This window comes from Hyaena hyaena, unplaced genomic scaffold (assembly GCF_003009895.1).
Source record: "Hyaena hyaena isolate Hyena2069 unplaced genomic scaffold, ASM300989v1 scaffold_13, whole genome shotgun sequence".
In the NCBI taxonomy this organism is placed as follows: domain Eukaryota; kingdom Metazoa; phylum Chordata; class Mammalia; order Carnivora; family Hyaenidae; genus Hyaena; species Hyaena hyaena.
In genome coordinates, this window is record NW_024080645.1 from 6,488,213 (window position 1) to 6,505,570 (window position 17,358).

Genomic DNA, 17,358 nt, shown 5'->3' on the forward strand with positions numbered 1-17,358 from the left:
AGATAACTTGGGGGCGCCTGGGGGGCTCAGTAAGTTGAGCATCCGACTTCGGCTCAGGTCGTGATCTCATGGTTCGTGGGCTCGAGCCCCGCATCGAGCTCTGTGCTGACAGCTCAGAGCCTGGAGCTGCTTCGGATTCTGTGTCTCCCCTTCTCTGCCCCTCCCCCTTATCAAAAATAAATAGACATTAAAAAATTTTTAAAAAGCAATGTAAGATAACTTAATTCATAAGCCATAGGATGACAGCTGCGGCATAGGGAATACAGTCAGTGGCATAGAGAACACAGCCAGTGGCATAGAGAACACAGCCAGTGGCATTGTAACAGGGTCCGTAGTGACAGATTGCAGCTACACCATCTGCAGAAGCTGGATCACTGTGTTGCATCCCCTGAAACTAATGTAACATCGTGTGTCAACTGTACGTCAATAAGAAGAAAAAGAGAAAGATGTAAGATAGTTCCTCTCCGTGCAAACTCTTTCCACCTCCCTCCAAGTAAAAGCTAGAATCCTTAGAACATTCTTACAAGGGCGTCCGTGGCGCTCCACAGCCCACCTGCCCGGGAGCCGCCGGAGTGCATCCCTGCGTGGCGGGCGCACCCTGTGCCGTGGGGGGTCTTACACGTCCTTCTTGGTCTCCCGATTTCTGCCTGGGATGACGTGCGGCTCCTGGGGTAAGACGTGGGGACACAGATGCCGACGACCGTCACGAGGCTCCACCACAAGCCCACAGAGTCTCTGTAGATCCGGAGATCTCACCGGCATCATCCGCCGTGTGGCACGTGCACACACACACGCACACAGTCCTGGGGGAGGCACGTACACACACACACACACACACACAGTCCTGAGGGAGGCGCGTACACACACACACACAGACACACACAGTCCTGGGGGAGGCACGTACACACACACACACACACACACACACACACACACACAGTCCCAGGGGAGGTGCGTACGCACAGACACACACACACACATAGTCCTGGGGGAGGCACGTACACACACACACACACACACACACACAGTCCCGGGGGAGGCACGCACACACACACACACACACACACACACAGATTCCCGGGGGAGGCGCGCGCGCACACACACACACACACACACACACACAGAGTCCCAGGGGAGGTGCGCACGCACACACACACACACACACACACACACACATACACACACACAGTCCTGAGGGAGGCGCGTACACACACACAGACACACACAGTCCTGGGGGAGGCACGTACACACACACACACACACACACAGTCCCGGGGGAGGAGTGTACACACACACACACACACACACACACACACAGAGTCCCGGGGGAGGTACGCGCACACACACACACACACACACACACACACACACAGTCCCGGGGGAGGCGCGGCTGCTGTGTTCTGTGCTCAGAGGTGTGGCGCAAACGGGGAAGACTCTTTCCCCCGAGACAGTCAGGGTTTACAGAAGTAGACAAGGCTCTTCTCTTGTCAAAGGTCCATCCAGGGTAGCTGTGGACACCCAGCAAACGAAGGCCCCCCAAGTTCAGCAGAGGCGTGTGAACAGCATACCGCCTCGCCCCCCCAGCCCTGGGGCTGTCTCCACCAGGGAGTCCTCCGAGAGCTCTGCTTGCCTGCTGACTGTGTCCGTTTGTCCTCAGCCTTGTTGCTGTCCCGCCAGCGGCTCAAACCGTGAACTTGGTTTCTGGGAGTCATCCTTGAACCCCCCTCACCCTCCATTCCTGTTCTTCGGCCAGAAAGTAACCAAGCAAGTCCTGGCGACTCTGCTTCTTAAATATCTCTCAACTGGTCCACGTCTCTCCTTCTAGCCCCTCAGCTCCCTCCTGTGCTGATCCAAGCGACCACTACCATTCCACGCAGACGGCTGCTGGAGCGGAGGTGACCCTACCCCATCGTGCCCCCCCCACCCCGGTGATTCAGTGCAGCGAGGATAGTCACCTGAAATATAAACCCAGCATCAGCCCTTGGCTTTAAATCATGCAATGGCTTTTCATTGCTCTTAGGAACTTGTGTTCTTCCACAACCCCCGGGGTCATTCTTCGTCTTCACTTGGGTGTGGGCTGGACTCGTGACTTGCTTACAAAGAGCAGAGAGTGTAGAACGGGGAAACGAAGGCCCCGTGGAGGAGCCTGGCGAACACTGCTTCGGTCAGGTGATCACAGGGGACCGGCCATGAGAGCATGCACCTTCGGTATCGTGGGGTAGAAAGGGCATTAATCGCCGTGGTGTTCCTCCCCAAACCCACAGCCCCGGGAAAGCATCATCACCAGCGGAGGGACAGTGTCCAGAGTCCCTGACCAGCGCTCCCCCAAACGGCAAGGTCATCACAAAACACGGGGCAGGCTGAGGACGGGCCAGATGAGTCTGTGAAGACATGGCAAGTAAACACAGCGTCCCAGACGGGCGCCTGGGACACAGCGCGGGCATCAGGGCAAAAACTAGCCAGATCCAACGACGCCTGGAGTTTCGTTAGTAGCAACGTTCCGAGGCGGGCTTCTTACTTGTGACAGAGGGGCCACGGGGAGCCATGGGGGGCGGCGTGGGGGCTTCACGGGGGCTCTGTCACCACTGTAGCCTTGATGTAAATTTAACCTCTAAAAAGGTTTAATACAACACAAAGAGGCAAATGAAATCAACCCCAGCCTCCTCTCACCAGCTCTCCCCCCGGCTCTTTGCTGGTGAGACTTTCCAGCCACCTTTCAGTTCCTCTGAGCATCATGGGGCTTTCCCTCCCGGGCCTTTGCACATACTCGTCTCTTCCTAGAAGACTCTCTCACCTCCCCCATCTCCACCCTCACTCCCCTCTCGCCTGTTAGTGTTTGCTCAGCCTTGGTACTCACTTCCCCGTGATGGGGGCGGGGGATGGAGTCACCAGCCCTTCCTGACCTGTCTAGACGGAGGGGGTGACCTGTGGGGGCTGAGTGTGTCAGAGTGAGCGTGTTCGTTCCAGTCCTTGCTCATTGGCACGTGGTTTGGACACCAGTCTGTGGCCGTGTTTGCTGAACATTGGTATGAACACAGATCACTTGGGCATCGTGTTAAAATAGAAATACAGATTCGGGGGCGCCCGGGTGGCTTAGTCGGTTAAGCGTCCGACTTTTGCTCGGGTCATGATCTCGCGGTTCGTGGGTTCGGGCCCCGCGTCGGGCTCTGTGCTGACTGCCAGCTCGGAGCCTGGAGCCTGTTTCAGTCTGTGACTCCCTCTCTCTCTGACCCTCCCCTGCTCACGCTGTCTCTCTCTCTCCTAGAAATAAATAAAACATTAAAAAAAAAAAAAAAGAAATACAGATTGGGGGGGGCCGAGGCCCTGCCCGCCCAACAGGGTCCCCAGTGCTGCCGATGCCGCCGCCTCAGCGCAGCACGTACAGCAGGGCGGCATCGCGGCGCGCTGGTGAGGATGAGGGTTGGGGCTGTAAACGCAGGAGGGCACCGTGCCCGCAAGGAGACCCGTGCTCGCCTCACCCCAGAGGACGGAAACGCTGCTCGTCTCTGCGCTCTCCTCCCGCCTGCCCCACCCCCACCCACCTGCTCAGCTTCCACACAGCTCGTCCAACCGAAAGGTATGCGACCACTTCAGGATCACAGAGGTGAATCAATGGGTTTTCCCTGGTGGTGTGACTTTTAGCCAGAATGGCTGCCTTCTACCTGGGGCAGAGGGAGCCACCCTTTTCTGAATACTCCTAGTTTGTAAAATTATTTTTTTTTAATGTTTATTTTATTTTTGAGATAAAGACAGAGCGTGAGCAGGGGAGGGGCAGAGAGAGAGGGAGACACAGCACCCGAAGCAGCTCCAGGCTCCGAGCTGTCAGCACAGAGCCCGACGCGGGGCTCGAACCCACGAACCGTGAGGTCATGACCTGAGCCGAGGTCGGACGCTTAACCGACTGAGCCCCCAGGAGCCCCTGTAAAACCATTTTAACCTGTGGTTCGGTCCCCCAGCAAAGAACGCCAGGGGCCTTTTCTCTTGCCCTGGACGTCCGTCATCAACTTGGGGTTTCACAGCGTCAACCAAATGCTTTCCCACCGAGTTGGCTCGGGACCCAGCCTCTGCGCGCTGACCTAACAAATAGCCACCATGCGCCGCTCTGTGCCGCGGCCGGGGCTGCACCCCCAGGTCGGGGCAAGTGTCCGCGGTCCAGGCTGACAGGGCGCTGCTGGGACGCCAGAGGAGGCGGGTTACCTCGGGTTTGGAGAGCCTGATGTCGTCCACGTGCGTGAGCTTGGCCGGACACGCGCCGTCTCCAAACCCGTTTCCTGTTGTGCAACAGCGTCACAGTCGTGCCTGCGTCGCAGTTTGTAGGCCAATCCCCAGCACCGCGCGTGGCCGACCCAGCGCGGCAGCTGCGACCGTTCTAGCCCGGACGGCAGCTCTCCGCCAGCCAGAACACGGTCCGTGCTCACCCCGAGCACCTACACGTGGCCGTGGGGCCACCGAATAACCCGGCAAGGACACGCAGGGACGGTTCACGCCAACCGCGCAAGAGCGCACAACCGAGAAAATGCTTCTGAGACATTTGTTTTCCCAAGCTCCTCGCCCCGGCCCTTGTTTCCAGGGACTTCCCTCTCTTTCTGTCCCCGCAAGTGCAGGGGTGCTAACGGTGTGAGCTCCCTTCTTTCCCTTGGACTTACTCACCCCTGCGGGCTCGGGGAGCCGACCGCGAGCCGGGGGGGGGGGGGCAGGAAGCCACAGGGCTGGGCTGGTGCGCTCCCCGCTGACACGTGTGCCCCGAAGGAATTTTCAGAAGTGACAGTGACAGGGTGGGAACGCTCTCCTCCTGAGGAAGCCACGCTGGCGCTGGCGGTGCTGTGACCCGGCTGGAGGAGCGTTTGATGGCCTGGAGGACGGGCGGGAGCCCGAAGCAGCAGGTGTCAGGAGGGGTCTGTCGGCTGACACTTGGGGAGCGAAAATCCTCACTTTTCGCACGGTGATCCCTCCCACCGCGGGCTTGCACGAAGTTTACTTATTTAACCGGTTGGCGGGTTTTGGTTTTTTTTTTTTTACCTTTTCTTTTGAATTTTAATCTTACGGAGAAGTCATAAAAATAGATTTCCCGTACGCTCCTCACCTAACGTCCCGTAACAGCAACCTCTTCAGCGTAACGTACAATTATTCAAAGAAAGAAAGTAACACCAACACCACACTGTTAACTGATGTACAAGCCTCACCGGAATCCCAGCGGTTTCCCCAGTCACCCCCCGCCCCCCCGACCCCGCAGCCGGCCCGGGACAGCCGACGGTCTGAGCGGTGCTCGCCAGTCTCCTTACTCTCTCCGGCCCCGGAGTTTCTTGGTCTTTCACTGTCTTTCCTGACCTTGAGACGTCTGAAGAGTGCCCGTCAGGCGTGTGGTAGAACGTCTCTCCATTTGGGTTTGGTTTTTTCATGACTGAGGTTTTCATGGTTTTCCTGATTTTTCCGGTGGGAAGGAATGCCACACAAACGGAGCTGTGTCCTTGCAGTGTGTCGTGGGAGGGGCACACGTGCCCTGTCACACGTCAGCGGGTACGGTCTTGTGGGGAGATGCCCCGGGACCACAGAGATGTTCTTTGCGTTCCTGATTCTCGTGCTCGCTGGTTTTAGCTCCCGCTCACGGTTCTTGCCTGCGCTGGTTAGAAGAGCGGCGTTTGCCTAGTGGTGATTCTCCGTTTCCATCGTCCTTTCGCATTGATTAAGTAAGACTCAGGATAAGGGGTTATGTTTATTGTTATTTATCAGCATTCATTTGTCAATCACTAGGGACCTATGGATATTTATTTTATTCCATGGGTTATAAAATAAGACTATTATTTTGTAACTCAAACTGTCCCAGCTTTGCCCACTGGGAACCCGTTTGGGTCCCGGCTCCCCTCCCCACGTGCTCCCTTCGGTTCTGATCACCTCCTTACTCTGTGGCACAATTAGATTTTCCAGGCCCATCTCTCTCCTGCCTCAACTCTGGAAGCCCTTCCTTCCTTCCTTCCTTCCTTCCTTCCTTCCTTCCTTCCTTCCTTCCTTCCTTCCTCTTTCTTTCCTTCTTTCTTTTCTCTTTCTTTCCTTCTTTCTTTTCTTTTCTCTTTCTTTCATTCATTCTTTCTTTCCTTCTTTCTTTCCTCTCTCTCTGTCTCTCCTTCTAATTTATTGGTGGAGAACGACATTTGGAAACCGGGATCTGGACGCTAGATTTCATTCCTGTGAGGATCACTGCTTCTAGATCTTCTAAGGAAGAGACCTAAGAAACCTAAGCATGTATCTCTAACCCACATCTCTATTTCTGTGTCTATGCATTTCTATATCTACTTAAAATCACAAATTCACATGGACATTTCCAATTCCAGCCCAGCACAGCAGGGTTCATGCCAACCTCCCCTCCTTCCTTATTTGTAACTTGTTTTCCAGGACAGGGAGGAACTGGGACTCGCATTACCTACAATGTATTTACTTATTCTGCCCAATTCTAGAACACAGATAAAGTAGTTTCACAATTACTAGTTTATAACCTTTTGAAAAACAAGTGTCTTAACTAGACTGACCATATTTGTGTGAAGCTATTTTTGTCATTAGTCTTACAGAAAATCAGAATCAAAATGCTGTTTTCCACAGTCACTTCAGTTAGCTCTTCTCCAGCATCTGTTGTCATTGTTAATCGTGTACAGTGCACTTCAGTTTCCGTGCACCTGCTTGCACTGCTCTGCCTGTATGCACGGGCACACGTGTGTACGCAGACATTGTCGGCCTGGTTCCGAGGGTCGGAGCTACACAGACAGGTGTCATCAAAGGAACATCCCTTTCCCCTCATCACACGGCTGCTCCCCTCCCCTTCTCCCACCCTGTCCCCACCTATTCCCTACAGGTGATGGTTTCTGGTTTATGTCTATTGCATTTTTTTTGTCTTTCAGAAATGGGTAGATATGCGTATGTTCTTTTATACTGTTCTTTATTTTAAGGACACGTCATCGACATTAAGCTCACCCTTTTAAAATGCCCAATCCTTAGGTTTTAGCACATTCACAGTGTTTTGCAACTATGCCCTCAGTCTAACTTTAGAACACTGTCATCACCCCCAAAGGAACCCCGCACTCCTTCCCTCGCAGCCCAGGCAGACACGCAGACACTGTAGGTCTCTGTAGATTTGACTGTTCTGGCTATTTCGTATAAATGGGATCATACAGTGTGTGGCCTTTTGTGTCCGGCCCCTTTTACTGAGGTCCATCGTGTTGTAGTGTCTCATATTCCGAGACTGTGAGGGTTCGTGTCTTCACTCGCTCACAATCACCAACACTTCTGTTTTTGATTCTAGCCCCCCAGTGGGTGTGAAAGGGTGTCTCTGGGCGGTTTTGTTTGCATTTCTCTAATGACTAATGCTGCTGAAATCTTTTCATGTGCTTATTAGACATTTAACTTACGTGGAGAAATGTCTAAGTCTCTGCTCAGTTTAACATATTATCTTTACTGACGAGCTGTAAGAGTTCTTCATGTATCTGGATTCAGTTCCCTTATCATCTACGTGATTTGGCAATCTTCCCAGTCTACAGATTCTTTTCATTCTCTTGGTGACATCCTTTGATGTACTCATGTTTTTAATTTTAATGAAGTCCAATGTACTTTTCTCTTGCTTCTTGTGTGCTTGGTGTCAAAACTAAGAAACCACTGCCTAATCCAAGGTGATAAAGGTTTATGCCTACATTTTCTTCTAAGAGTTTTGTTTCAGCACCTATTTTTAGGCCTTTGATCTACTTTGTGTTAAACTTTAATTATGGTGTTAGGTAAAGATCCAACTTCCTTGTTTTCCACATTCTAGCACCATTTTGTTTTGGAAAAGACTATTCTTTCTGTGTAGAATCATCTTGGCACTCTTCTTCAGGATAATCAATTGACCATAAATGTGAACGTTTATTTCTGGGCTCAGTTCTACGTTACTTACCTACCTTTCTGCCAGGACCACAGTGTCTTGATTACTGTAGCTTTGTAGTAACTTCAAGTTGGGTAGTGTGAGTCTTCCAACTTTGTTCTCTTATTTCAAGACTGTTTTGATTATTCTGGGCTCCATGCATTTTCATAAGAATTTTAGAATCAGCTTATCAATTTGTGCAAAAAACCACGTCCGATAGATATTTCATTGACTCTATAGATCAATTTGGGAAGCAGTGCTATCTTAACAATATTAAGTCTTCCAATCCATGAACATGGTATGTCCTTTAACTTCTATATGTTTTCTTTCTTTCAACAATGCCATGTAGTTTTCAGAACTGTAGCACTTGTTAAATTTATTCCTTACTCTTAAGTATTTTTTTTGATGCTATTGCAAATGAAATTGTTTTTTTAAATTTCAGACTGTTTATTATAAAAATCTGTATTAGTCAGGGTTCTCTAGAGAAAATGAATCAATAGGAGATATATATTTTTATTATGTATACCTTGTATCTTGTTATATATCTAATAATATTATACATACATGATAAATGTATTTTCTCTTATGATTTTAATAACATTCTTTTCTCTAACTTACTTTATTGTAAGAATGTACTATATAATATATACATCAACTGTGCATGTTATCTGTAAGGCTTCCATCAATGGTAGGCTATTAGTAGTTAAGTTTTCAGACAGTCGGCTGTCTGGATGCCTGTTATTTGTTTTTCTTGCCTACCTGCCCTGTAACCCAACTTTTTTTTTTTTTAATTAAGAGAAATTAGCCCTTTGTCTGTAGTTTATATTGCAAGTATCTTCTCTCAGTTTGTCAGTTGTCTTTTAATTTTGTGTATGGCTTTTTATGCTATGCATAATTATAAAAAAACTTATATGTAGTTATGAATCCATCTTTTCTTTTATTGCCTTTGGATCTTGAGTCATACTGAGGATGTGTTTCCCTACCTTGAGGTTAAGGAAGAATTGTTCTCTCTTCTGCTACTGGTATAGTCTCAGTTTCTACACCTGGTGCTTACTCCATGCAAGGTTTTTTCTTACGTATGGTGTGATGTGTGGACATAATTTTATCTTTTAAAACATGGCTGTCCAGTTGTCCCAGCACCATTTCCTAAGATCATGCTTGTCCCCAGTGATTTGAGATATCATCTTTGCCATACCCTAAATCTCCATATGGCTTCAGGTCATTTCCATTGTGTGTTCTATTGTGTCCTCATACCATACTGTTTTAATTATAGAGGGTTATAGTATCCTTCAAGGTTAGGAAGGGCCAGTTCCCCAGGGGCCTTTCATTGTCTCTGTTTTCTTAGCTATTTTATTCTATTCTGTTCTATTCATTTCTTTCTAAGTGGGCTTCACGCCCAGCATGGGGCCCATTGTGGGGCTTGAACTCACAACCCTGAGATCATGATTTAGGCTGAGCTCTAGAGCTGGTTGCCTAACTCACTGAACCACCCAGGCGCCCCTTTCTGCTATTCTTGAACGCCTGTTTTTCCATATGAACTTTAGTGAAGTTGATTAATATACGAATTACTAAAATTTCTCTAAACATCCAATTATTTTACAATTCAGTCTCTTTATCCATTAAATTAACCCTCTCGCCTTTTCAAGGGACCATTGGTGTCAATGTGTGAGGGGCACACCTGAAGGCAAGAGCCTCTCCACACCTCCGTACTCCCTGGAATGACTCTCTCCTCTCCTCCCACTGCAGCTAAGTGCTCGGCCAGCCAAGAAGGCTCGGGTCTCCCCTCCTGCGTGCTTGCTCCTGTAGCAACAGCGCGCTCACAGGAGGAGCAGGTTCCAGGCGTCCCAGGGAAAATACTGCTGGGCCGGGAACCTACCCGGCAACCTATTCTGGGCCCGGAATCCCCCAGACTGAACACGCTGACCTGGTGTGGAAAGCCACCTGCCGCATCCACGCCCGTTCTACCCCTCGGTCATAAACCGGCTTCCTCCGACCCACAGGCAAACAGTAAAGTGCTTTTGCCAAAAATCAAGCCATTTTCCCTTTAACCAGCAGGACTGGTATCCCATTTACTGCTCATCAGCCCGCCTGGGCGCTCCTTTCGGCCCCACACAGCTCCCCACAACACAAGGGGACCTCACAGGAACCCAGGCTCCTGCTAGGACCTGATTGTGCCCCCTCCCCGAGCCCGGGATGGGCCCCGAGCCCGGGATGGGCCGGCCCGAGCGGGCAGCCAGGGCCACGCGGCCACTTGCTCTTGGCCAAGGTGGGCGGAGGAGCCGCCTTCCCGGAGCCGCGCTGAGATGGGACAGCAGCCTCCCTCCCGGGGGCCTGCACCGAGCCCGGACCCTGCCCCGGACCCTCCCCCGGCCTGCACCGAGCCCGGACCCTGCCCCGGACCCTCCCCTGGACCCTCCCCCGGACCCTCCCCCGGCCCGCACCGAGCCCGGACCCTGCCCCGGACCCTCCCCCGGGCTGCACCGAGCCCGGACCCTGCCCCGGACCCTCCCCCGGGCTGCACCGAGCCCGGACCCTGCCCCGGACCCTCCCCTCGGCGGCACCGAGCCCGGACCCTGCCCCGGACCCTCCCCTCGGCGGCACCGAGCCCGGACCCTGCCCCGGACCCTGCCCCCGGGTCCCCGCGGAGCCCAGATCCTCCCCTTGCCCTCGGCTGCACCGATCCGCCCCCGGGGCGGCCCTGAGCCCGAACTCTCGCCCCCGCCCTGGACTGCGTGGTGCCCGGACCCTAACCGCAGACCTCGGAGCCACCCCTACGGGTCCCCGCCGAGCCCGGACCCTCCCCCTGGCAGCGCAGAGCTCGATCCCGGGCGGGAGGCGCGCTGGGGGCGGGGCTCCGACCACCCGGAAGCGGGGACGAGCAAAGGGGCGGGGCCGGCCCGAGAGATGGCGGCGGCGGCGGCCGTGAGCAGCGCCAAGCGGAGCCTGCGGGCCGAGCTGAAGCAGCGTCTGCGGGCGATGAGCGCCGAGGAGCGGCTGCGTCAGTCCCGCCTCTTGGCCCAGAAGGTGCGAGATCGCGGGGACCACACGGCGGACCGCCTCACTCAGAACGGCCCTGCGCCTCTGCGTTGGCGGCTCTGCGCCCGGGCGCGCGCACGTCCCCCTCACGTGCCCCCGGGACGCCCCGGGCGCGCGCACGTCCCTCCGAAGGTTCAGCTCGTTGAGGGGGTCCCGGGCTGAGGAGGGCGAGGGTGGAGGGGAGAGCAGGGTGGGAGCGGGGAGTTCCGGCGGGCTGGGCGGCGGCTGCGGAGCGAGTGCCCGGGAGCGGAGACGCGCAGCGAGACGCCAGTCGCTTCCGGGAGGCGCGCGGCCGCTTCCGACCGGCGCCCGGTGCCAAGTTCCCGCGCGCTGCCCCGGGGTGGGCGGGGCGGGACCCCGGGGTCAGACCAGGTCTCCCCCACCCTCCACCCCCGCCGCTGGTCCGACGCGCGCATTCAGTGCTTCCCATGTTTGGGGGTTTTGTTTGTTGAAAGATTCTATTTATTTCTTTATTTTTAAATACTTATTCTGACAGAGAGTGCCAGCCGGGGTAGGGCGGGGGGAGGAGAGGAGGCTCCCCCGCAGGCCTCTCACAGGGCTTGACCCCCCCGCCGCAGGAAGTCGGGTCCGTGGCCCCAGCGACTGAGCGCGCCCAGGCGCCCCTAGAGATTTTATGTTTCCGTCATCTGTGCACCCAGGGGTGGCCCCGCACCCTGGGACGCACCGCCCCGAGGTCAGGAGGGCACGACAGGCTCCAGAGAGCTTTAGGGACAGCTCGGCGGCAGCAGTTTGGGGGACAGGAGTCGGCGCGGTGAGAATAAAGAGATAAAGGTGAGGGAGCGCCTGAAAAGGAGGGCGGTCACCCCTGATTTCAGAATTCAGAGCTGAGGGCTCAACGTCCCTGAGCAGGGGCCCCTGGGAGTCAGCACCGAATTTGGGGAAAATCAAGATCAGGTCGTCTGCCTGTAGGTTGGAGTTCACAAGTTCCGGTGGGAACAGCAATACAGACCCAGAACCGCGACAGAATGTGGTGACCGCTGGCAGCCGGCATCGAAAGAGAGAAGAGTTGAAAAGCAGACCAGGACCCTCAGTAATAAATACATTTCACGGCCTACAAATACACACATATGTGAAGTGTTTCACAGCCAGTGTTTCACAATGCTCACTCTATACAGTGAACTGTACTGTAGCTGTTTTATTTAGAAGTGCTGATTGTAACCTGCTGTTGATTTTGTGACCAACCAGTGGGTCATGGCCAGAAACATCAACGTGCTGTGATCAGAACAGTGTTCAGCTCTAGTGCATGTTCAGTAAAGGTATTAAATGATGCCTTCTCTCAATAATTTTCTTTTAAAAGGCATACTTATTAAATGACACAGCACCTTTTTTTATTATTTAGAAATTTATCAGAAAGCAATGTATGATAAAGAATTTCAACCTTATGCCTTATCTTGACTTCTCAACAAAATAAGATGAGGAAATTCGTGCCCTGTACTCACTTTGTCTTCTGTTCCATCTGCCACTTTCCTCCTTCCTTCCTTCCTTCCTTCCTTCCTTCCTTCCTTCCTTCCTTTCTTTATTTCTTTTCTTCTTTCTTTCTCTTTTGTTTTGAAGAGAGAAAGAGAGTGAGAGAGTGCAAATTGGGGACAGGGGCAGAGGCGGGAGGGAGTGAGAATCCTAAGCAGGCCCCACACTTAGTGTGGAATATGACGTGGGGCTGGATCCCATGTCCCTGGGATCATGACCTGAGCTGAAATCAAGAGTTGTATGCCCAACCAGCTGAGGGTACCCAGGGACCCTGTATCTGCTAATTTCTGACTCCTGTATCATCTAGTTAAATTGTCAAGTTTTACAATATTTGTATTCTGTTTTATAATTACAGTGAGTCTTGAGCATGTTCTGTGGCTGACTGCCAAATTTGGACTTTAAGTAAATAGTATTTATGATATTTTGGTTATATAGATAGTATTCACTGTAGAACCAAGTTGTATGATTGTATGAAAAGGATACAAAATTCAGTCATGAGATGTGTGTGGCTAGGTGGAGAATGTTTCAAGTATCATTACCAAATTCTCTTTTGTTATGCTCTAAAATTGCTCAAAATCATGACATGCTTTAGTCTGTTCCTATTTGGAGTATGCATTTGTAATTTACCTCTGTTTTTTTCAAGGACTTTTTGATTGCCTTTAATTTTCCTTTCTGGCAAAACAGCAATATGCCTTTATCTTATCAGTAGATTCTTCTTCAATTTTTCTGTTAAAATAAATCCATTTTCTTGTTGAAAGCACTCTGTAGCCCCCTGCTCCCTCTGGTCTAGCCCGTTGCACAGCCTTGACGTTGCTCTTACCCTACTTCTGAGTTAGGTTCTGTTGCTTGAGCCCAATGTCTTCTTATTGGATTTTTTTCCTTCCTTCCTTCCTTCCTTCCTTCCTTCCTTCCTTCCTTCCTTCCTTCCTTCCTTCCTTTCTTCCTTCCTTCCTTCCTTCCATTCTTTTTCTTTCTTTCCATCTTATTAGAGTATATTCTCAAGAAATTTTTTTTTAGAAAATATCTATGGAAGTAAACTTTTAAAGACTTTATACATTATATAATGTCTTTGCCCTCATATTTGATTGACAGTTTCAATTTCAAGTTTAAAAATATTTTTCCTTGGGGCACCTGGGTGGCTCAGTCGGTTAAGCATCTGACTTCGGCTCAGGTCATGATCTCACGGTTCGTGGGTTCGAGCCCTGCGTCGGGCTCTGTGCTGACAGCTAGCTCAGAGCCTGGAGTCTACTTCGGATTCTGTGTCTTTCTCTCTCTCTGACCCTCCCCTGCTCACGCTGTCTCTGTCTCTCTCGGAAATAAAGAAAACATTAAAAATTAAAAAAAATATATATGTTTTTCCTTGTTCTGCTCAGCACTCATGACCTCCATTCATTCTGGAGACTGGTATCTTTATCTTTTATGGCTTAGATTGTCTCTTTTCTTTTGTGTTTGTCTACAATTACTGTTAATCAAATAGTAAAAATCATATATCAATTTTCTGTGTTTCTTAACAGTTTTTTCTTTTACTTTCCCTATTTCTTTTTTTTTTCCCACTTGAAGACTTTCTCCTGAATTTTATTTTAAATGCTTTTTTTTTTTTTTGAGAAAGAGAGAGAGTGAAGAGTCTGGGAGAGGCAGAGAGAAAGGGAGAGAGAAACCCAACAGGCTCTGTGCTGATGTGGCACTTGAACTCACGAACCGTGAGATCATGACCTGAGTCGAAACCAAGAATTGGACACTTAACCTACTCAGCCACCCAGGCGCCCCTCTCCTGAATTTTTAAATTTTGGTGTTCTTAATTCTAATTTTCAAGTATTATTTCTTAATTCTCTGATTGTTTTCTTTCCATAGCAGCCTGTTGTTATTTGATAGATGTAACTATCTTCTTGAATTTGTCTAAGAGAACTAATTAGAATTTTAAAATTCCCTTTTCTCTAAACTATCTCAGTTTCCTACTGGATGATCTCTGCCTCCCCACCCCCACCCCCACACCCTTCTGTTTTGTGTTTTAGCTTCCTAAGATGTTTGCTGAAACTTTATTATGGGTGCGTATTTATGAATGAGGGTGTGACAGCTCCTGGGGCCCTTCCTTGCCTTTTGTGGTCACTTTGGGAGGAATGGGTCCTGCCTGACCACAGGACGGCCACGTCCTCTGAGTGCTGTGTCTGCTGCTGTTTGTCCAAATAGTGCCCATCTGCTCTGTCTCACAGAAATTAGTCTAGTCACTCTTGTTCTCAGTGCTATAAAGGCTTTCTCTTTTTGTGCTTCTTTACTGTCCTATAAATGAGATTTTAGGAAGTAGGAAAGATAAATGTGTGTGCACAGTCTCACACTGAATTTTAAACGATGTTCATTTCTGCTTATTCAGCTCTTGATGTTTTATATTTTCTTTAAAGAGAACACGATAGACTTTAACTTTCTCAGAAAGTACTTGCTTGCCAGAGCCTCAGGTCTGCCTGTGATCTGGGTTCCACATTTTTCTGTTTGTTTTGTTTTGTTTTGCTTTGCTTTGCCTTATTTCTGGCCTCATAACAGCTTCATGTCTTCTCAGGGAGATGGAGTGAAGTTCCTTCCTTGACGCTGGTCTGCTGTGCTCCCTGTACTGAATTTCTGTGTGCTCCTTTCTGTTAGGAATAACTCGACTTTCTGTACTTATTTCTCTCTTTTTTTTTTTTAATTTTTTATGTTTATTTTTGAGAGAGAGACAGTGTGAGCAGGGGAGGGGCAGAGAGAGAGGAAGACACAGAATCTGAAGCAGCTCCAGGCTCTGAGCTGTCAGCACAGAGCCCGACATGGGGCTCAAACTCATGAACCATGAGATCATGACCTGAGCCAAAGTTGGACGCTTAACCGACTGAGCCCCCAGGCGCCCCAACACCCATTTGAACAGAAGAGTTGTAGGTGATGGGACAGAGGTGAACAGAGCTGAGAGAATTACAGGGTGTGTTAGGTTGCACGTGAACTAAGCGTTGTAAGTGCTCTGCAGAAGTCAGGAGAAGCGAGGGCTTGAGTTGGCTTGAATGGGGAGAATTTCGGAGGGGGGAAGCCTGACTGTCCAAGCAGTCGTGGGAGCCAAGGTTCAGAGTTAACTCAAGGCAGAGGCTTGGGATGACCGGAAGTGGCCGCATTAGGTGGCTGGAGGCCGAGCCTAGAATTATCCATACAGACAGCAGGATGGACTACTTTCCGTCCCAGAGTAGGGCCACAGGGGCAGGAAGCCGTCACAGAGGGGGCTGCCAGCTCAGAGCCAAGCACTAGGCTTCAGGACGCAGTACTGTCTGACCACCACCGTCACCCTGCTTTCTTCTGTGGCCTTGGGTTTGGGTAGTTGAAGAAGCTGGAGAAGTGCAAGCTGAGAGAGAAGGGGGAGCCGCTAGATTTTACAAGTGTAATCTTGGAGCAAAAAGGGTAATTGTCATATTCCCCATTTAGGTGCTTGCCCACAGTCAGTATCAGAAGTCGAAAAGAATTTCCGTCTTTCTGAGCATGCAAGACGAGGTGGAGACCGAGGAGATCATCAGGGACATTTTCCAGCAAGGGAAGGCCTGCTTCATCCCGCGGTACGGCTCCCAGGGGAGCCACATGGACATGCTGAGGCTCGCGTCCCCCGACGAGGTTGCGCTGCTTCCCAGGACGCCCTGGAACATTCGCCAGCCTGGAGAGAACGAGGTTCGGGAGGAAGCCTTGTCCACAGGTGCGCGTTGAGGGCACCGGGGCTGGTGCTGAGGCTGCCGTGGGACTGGGTCCCGCCGGCCACGTGCGGCTCACTTTTCTTATCGGGATGAGCCGCATGGCGCTTACATGTCAAGACAGCCCTGTTCCCGGGCTCAGGATGAAACACGCTCCGAAAGCGGTTCGGTGCCAGCCGCGATGGGAGGGCGTTCAGGTCTGGTGACCTCTCCAGACCCTTGCCCTTGTGGTTGAATATACGTTCCCCTGAGTAATGTCGTCACTGCCCACGATTTCCACTCCGGGCCGTGTACCGTTGAGCGCGTTTCCGTTAATGCTGGTAAAGTTCTTACCTCTGCTCTTCGGGCAGCTGCCCGTGGGCACCCCGGCACAGCCCCTTCCAGACCGAATCACGTTCCCCTCTACGCCTTCCCTGGGCGGGGCACCGCGCGGGGTCCCCAGGTCAGCCTTGACTGCCGCCTCCCTCTCACGCCGCTGTGCGGTCTGGTGCCGAGTCCCTGTGGTCGTACCTGCTGACTACCAATTAGACGTGCCGCTCCTGCCCAGCCTCGTTGCCTGGACGGCCCCCCCGCCCGCTGGGTTGTCGTGGGAGCCTTCCCACCGCGCTTGCAGCCCCTCCTCCCGTCAGTGCGCTCTCTGCACCAGAAGTGAAACAAGACTTCTGAAGCGCGGATCTGACCGCTTCTGTCAGTGTCTGTGTGCAGGGTCTCGGTGACTTCCTGCTGCCCTTACGTGGAAGGGAACGCTCTTTAACGAGGCTCTTCCCGATTTGCCCTGCGCATCTGTCAGTTTTCACCTCTTTCTCCCTGCCCGCCCCCCCCCCCCATAACCCGAGCTCCAGCCCCTCTGAGTATCTCTGCTTCCCAGCCCCACTTTGCCTTCTCTACCACTGGACCTTTACACATGCTCTTCCCTTCCCACAGCCCCCTGGGAGGTTTAATCATCACCAAGCAGTCAAAGAGCTGGAAATAAAACCAGCTAAGAGTACTAGCTTGTAACGCTGTGGCTCCACCGTGTCTTCAAGGTGTATTTCTAAGACTTGCTCTCAATTTCTGTTCCCTTCCAACGTAACGCCCTGACCTGCAAGGTCAGCAAGATGGGGCTTGTGGTGGGCGGTGGTTATGCACCCTGCTTCCTCAACGCCCCCCACTGTCCCGTCCTGCACTTTGCCAGGCGTTCAGGCACGGAAGGCCCCCTCAGACCCGCCTCCCTCCTGTCCTGCATCAGCAGGCCAGGTGAACGCCAGCCTGTCAGCCTCTCAT

General features: G+C 51.7%; 1 protein-coding gene across 2 annotated transcripts in view; it reads left to right on the plus strand.

The window, feature by feature from the left end:
• The first annotated feature begins 10,774 nt into the window (after nt 1–10,774).
• MTHFS (methenyltetrahydrofolate synthetase) overlaps nt 10,775–17,358 on the plus strand; it is a 31,681-nt gene continuing 25,097 nt past the window's right edge. For both annotated transcript variants that reach the window (XM_039217180.1, XM_039217170.1), the window contains exons 1-2: nt 10,775–10,906; nt 15,839–16,100. In XM_039217180.1, the coding sequence (XP_039073111.1) occupies nt 10,787–10,906; nt 15,839–16,100 (382 nt within the window). In that variant the 5' untranslated portion in view covers nt 10,775–10,786. The remainder of the gene's footprint in view (nt 10,907–15,838; nt 16,101–17,358) is intronic.